This window comes from Limulus polyphemus, unplaced genomic scaffold, assembly GCF_000517525.1.
Source record: "Limulus polyphemus unplaced genomic scaffold, Limulus_polyphemus-2.1.2 Scaffold314, whole genome shotgun sequence".
In the NCBI taxonomy this organism is placed as follows: domain Eukaryota; kingdom Metazoa; phylum Arthropoda; class Merostomata; order Xiphosura; family Limulidae; genus Limulus; species Limulus polyphemus.
In genome coordinates, this window is record NW_013665924.1 from 497138 (window position 1) to 502575 (window position 5438).

Here is a 5438-nt window from a genome sequence, read left to right on the forward strand (position 1 = left end):
TGTTTTTTCCATTGATGGTTAACCAAATAGTCAGTTAAAAAATTTTTTCCATTGATGGTTAACCAAATATAGTCAGTTAAAATTGCTTTTTCCATTGATTGTTAACCAATTATAGTCAGTTAAAAACTGCTTTTTCCATTGATGGTTAACCAAATATAGTCTGGTAAAAAACTTTTTTTTTCTATAATGCCAAATTCAATCTTTCAGCTAAGTTGGTTTATTTGAAATATTAAAACTTTTGTAGAAGTTTTGAATATTTACAAGTTTTATTACATGTAAGTTTTGTTGTTAATAAATTATTTGCAAATTTTTTCCAGTGTGTCGATTGGTAATTAACATTTTTTTCCAGAACCTGTTATCCTTTCTGTCCCCAAACTATGTTAAATGACGACTTTGATGCTAAATTTAGTTGCTTTTCATAGTCTCGTGATGTTGTTTGTACCTATGATGACATACCTTTTGAATGATAAATTTTCATCATAGGCCTGAATAGAGCACCTGGTGGACCATTACAACATCAAGAAGTTGTGAACAAAATGACTATTCAGAAAACATCAGCTATTGCCAAAGAACTACTTGATTGTGGTGAGGATGCTCACTTAATTTTGTAAATGCTGGGGTTGTTATTGGGTTTTATTTACAAGGCTTATAACACCAATTGAAAGACTTTTCACATAAATCCGTGATTCACCTGTGACAAGTTACATAGTAGGCTATCCAGATATCAATTTCACTCTGTGTTGTTTAATAAAAGTTCAAGTACTTGATGTTTTAAAAATATCAGCTGTAAAATTACACATCATTATTTATATACCAATACTTTCTAACTCTCAAACAAGAACCGTTCTGAAATATATAGTTTAGTAGTACACAAACAAATGGTAGCTCTCGAGTTATTAGCTAACAGTTTTTCAATAATTGTTAATTGTTGTTTTTTATTCTGTTGTATTTTCATAAAAAGTTAAGACACTTGCTTTATACCAATAACTATATTTGTATGGGATATGGACAGACAGACAGTGGAGCACTGTTGCATAGTGTGCATGTGCGTTAGTTTACAACAAGCTCCTAGGGTTCCTCTAAAACTCTGTGCACATTTGTAACAGAGAATAAATCACTGCACCAAAATGTCTACATGTATTACTTTTTCCAGTTTCACTGTTTTTCAATATGATAAAAGTATACAACACAACAGTTAAGACAGTTATAAATTATTGGCTAAGTTTGGTCTTCTTGGTAAGGAATTGTTTAAACAGTATTTGAATTTCCAATTGTTAATTTAGACTTTACAGTAAAACTTCGTACATGAAGGTATTTAGATTTGCATTTCAGCTCTGCATGGACATTTTCGATATAGTTTCTAATTTAAAAAAATAAATAAATTGGAAACTGCAAAATTATTTCTTTTTTAAGATTCTTACAATTTATTTAAGTATTTTCGTCTTTTCTCCACAATATTTATTTCAATTTAATGTAAAAACATCTTGAAAACACTGGATGTAACAAATGTCCAAAGGTCTGCCAGAAAAGTGTGGTTTTAGTGGTTTTTTTTTTTTTTTCTGTGTGTGAGTATACATTTAGATGTAAGTTGTGATCAATTTCACCATATCTACATGTCCTCTCAAGGTAACTTCTGATGAAGATGTGGCTTGGGTGTTTTATTGCTCAATTATTGTTTTGTTGCATGGCAGGAAAACGAACATTAAAAAAAAATTTATGAACTCTGTACTTGTGATAGTAGATGTTTCGCCCCCCAGTGGCACAGCAGTATGTCTGCAGACTTAAAACACTAGAAACCCGGGTTTCGATACCCGTGGTTGGCATAGCACAGATAGCCCATTGTGTAGCTTTGTGCATAACTTCAAACAAAAGTGATATTGTGAACGCAACAGTAGTTCAAGTTATTCTAGCTCTTTATGCCTCTCTTATGTAATTAGGGTTAGTTTGATATTTTTGCTGAAGTATTCTTCACCACAGGCATTTTCATGATACCTTACCGTGAAAGAGAGAGAAAAACAAGGGTAAAACTTTACACAAAAAGTGTTTTGTTTAGAAAATCAATATAAACATTATTATTATTTGTATTTCAGATAAGTTTGTTTAATGGGAATGTGCTCGCAAAATGAATGTTTTGGTACATTTCATAATTGATAAGAATCAAACTGTGTATTCTAAGAAGTGTTTCAATCCCCATGCTCTTGATAATATGTGAAAATTTATGCATGTTTTTATTTTGTATTTAGACGTTAACAAAAAACAGGCAGTATGTAAGGAACTAAAAGTTATTTTATTAGATTATAAAAGATGCAAGTTTATAAGTAATGTGGTTCATCAGTTTTACAGAACATAAACAGGCAGTATGTAAGGAACTAAAAGTTACTTTATTAGATTATAAAAGATATAAGTTTATAAGTAATGTGGTTCATCAGTTTTACAGAACAAAAACAGGCAGTATGATCTTTTATAATCTAATAAAATAATTTTTAGTTCCTTAATAAGTTTATAAGTAATGTGGTTCATCAGTTCTACAGAACATAAACAGGCAGTATGTAAGGAACTAAAAATTATTTTATTACATTATGTTTATACTTAGAACTGTTTGTTTCTTCAGGAGCTTCACCAACTGCAGAAGCTCTTTCCAAATCTGGACCCAAAACAGCAGCTGCACAAACTCAGACTACGGTAAGACCAAAACAGCAGCTTATGTACTTAGCAGAAGTTCTAGGGTTTCAAGTTCATTTCCGAGACTTTCCTAAGGTAAGAATCTCCCCTTTAACACTGACAAGTGGTTATCTTTAAAAAAATTACTAAGGTATCTTTTTATTTCAATCTAATGGTATGAGAGGAAGTGAAGAAAGAATTAGGTATATAAAAAGTAAAGTTAATAACAAGGTCTTGGTCTCACTATGCTTCACGTCATTTTTCAGTTGTATGTCCTGAAAAACAGACAATCAAGGTGAAATTTATAATGGAAGCAGGTATGATAGGGTATGTTTTTCAGGTAATAAACTGGAATACCCATCACTGCTTACTTTAATGATAAACACTCTTCATTTTAATAAATATTTTTCATATGGGGAAAAGTAATCTTTTTTTAGGTACGTTACAGAAATTTAATAGTAAACTTCATACTTGTAAATGTGTAGATTTTGTAGAAGCTCATTTTAGCTATTCATAGAATGTAGTTCTATAAAAGTGTTGAATACAGTTTCTTTTATGCATGTTAATGAAAATATATTGAGTGTGAGGAAATATTATATGTGGACTGATCTATTCACAGGGTAATAAAATGGAATACTTGTCACTGGTATCACTATCGACAAATCCTCCCCATGTCAGTCATGGCTCTGGTCCTACCATTGATACCTCCCATGACCAGGCTGCTCTTAGTGCACTGCGTTCACTTGCAGAACTTGGTTTAGATTCAGTGACAGAAGGAGTAAAAGCTGAACATGTAAACATCTCTCCTGGTGATGGGTATGTTAATAGTAACATGTCAAACCTATTCGTAAATAGTAATGACAGTTTAAGTGTAAGCACTATGGGATCATCAAAATGTGTGAAATGGCAACAGAAAGACTTTCAATATAGGTAATAGTTTATACATTTTCAAAAATTTTATATGTGTAGTAAGCCAGATGTTTTTGTCTAAAGCTATTTACTGGTTGTGACTGACCATAAATGTTTACAAAAGGGTCCTTAGCCAAAAAAAAAGGGTTGAGAACCACTGCTGTATAATAAGTGGTGAACCTGTTTTTAGATTTTATAAAATTCAACTCCTGAGATTAGTTTTTTAACTGTTAACTCTCTCAATACGGGCTCGGTCAATTTCACTGACCACGAGACCTCTTTGTACTCGTTCAAAGTGTATAGATATGATACTACTAAATTTTAATATAGTGTGTATATCTTCACGAAATTTGGCAGTCTTTCAGTAAATATTATAAGTCTTTCACATAAGTATTTTTAATAAACTAGAAAAAAAATTTGTTTGTGAATATATCAATTATTTGTTTTGAATAGTCTGTGTGAAAAGTGATTTTCATGTTAAGATTAAAAATGCCTTTCTTCATCTCAAAAACCTCATATTTCAGTTTTGTAATCTCTTAAACCTACTAAATACATTTCAAGTTTGTTTTTAGGTAAAATTTTATATTTTCTGCTAACTCTATACAAGGTTGGTCAATCTGATCGACCTTGTAACTACCAAAAAAATTCGAAATCTAAATTACCCTCTTTTTTTTTTTTCTATAATGACTTCAAATGTAACATGAAACTACATTCATTTATATTAAGTAGCTTTAAACTCACAACAGTACACATCTATTTGTAATTAAATTTTATTGTTTTATTGCCCTTTGAATCATGTCTAACTACTATTTGCACCATTATAAGTTGTAAATCGCTTGGGGAATGTGCAGCTCACATTACGCTATTGATTTACATTACCCGCGAGCTGCTCGCTTGTGTGCCTTATGAAATATTTTTATTATATTATTTATTTTACCTAATCTAATCTTAACTAAAGAGATCCCTATTTTTACATTTTAGTTACTTTTATAATAATAAATAAAATATAAACATAAAAAAACAAGAAATAAAGTACTTCCCCGTGTCTTCTTTTTTTTTACTATCAACTGTCGATGACACTTAACCCTACTTTTTTTATACAAATGGTAGTAATGCACAAGATAATTTTTATTTAATTAAATAATGCACCAAAGAACATGGAATAATAACATGCAAAAAGCAATCAATTTCCTCTAACTATCACAATTTACCTGTTTCAACCCGGGCTCGGTCTGTGGGACCAACCTCGTAACCATTTTGCACTTGTTATAGTTTTCATGCTATAACTTTTAAATTAGTAAGCAAGTGTTAATGAAATTTGGCAGTTTATCAATAAACATTACAATGCTTTCATATGCAAAATATCTAATTTTTTTATTAAGTCTTAAGGTTATTAAAGCAATGTTTCTCTCATGCTTTTTTTCTTTTCACATCTTGCCAATCTATCTTGCAAAGTAATTTTCGTTTTAACATTAAAAATATTTTTATGCATCAGAAAATTTCAAAATTTCACAATGGAAATGTTTATAATTTCCAAATAGTTATCAAATGTTTACTAAGAAAAACTTTATATTTTATCTGTTGTTTTCAGTAATTAATCTCTGTATGGGTTCGGTAAATTTGACCGATCTCACAGCCACCATAAAAAATTAGGAAATAAAAGTAAATTATGCACCTTTCATTCTAGAATGAACACAAATTATAACACGAAAACACAAATGTTTAGACGAAATAGCTTAAATTTCATAAGACAATACATTTATATATGTATATTATTATTTTTATATTCATTTTTCAACTGTGCCTGGCTAACAATACAGAAGTTATAACAACGCAGCTCATGTGCACTCATGTTACTGTATCAAATA

General features: G+C 30.3%; 1 protein-coding gene across 5 annotated transcripts in view; it reads left to right on the forward strand.

Moving 5' to 3' along the window:
• The window catches only part of LOC106457304 (double-stranded RNA-binding protein Staufen homolog 2-like), a 37180-nt gene that overhangs the window by 25847 nt on the left and 5895 nt on the right, over positions 1-5438 (forward strand). For 4 of the 5 annotated variants that reach the window (XM_013916696.2, XM_022383166.1, XM_013916695.2 and 1 more), the window contains exons 9-11: positions 484-585; positions 2612-2757; positions 3281-3591. In XM_013916696.2, the coding sequence (XP_013772150.1) occupies positions 484-585; positions 2612-2757; positions 3281-3591 (559 nt within the window). The remainder of the gene's footprint in view (positions 1-483; positions 586-2611; positions 2758-3280; positions 3592-5438) is intronic. The other variant, XM_013916697.2, reaches the window with a different exon arrangement.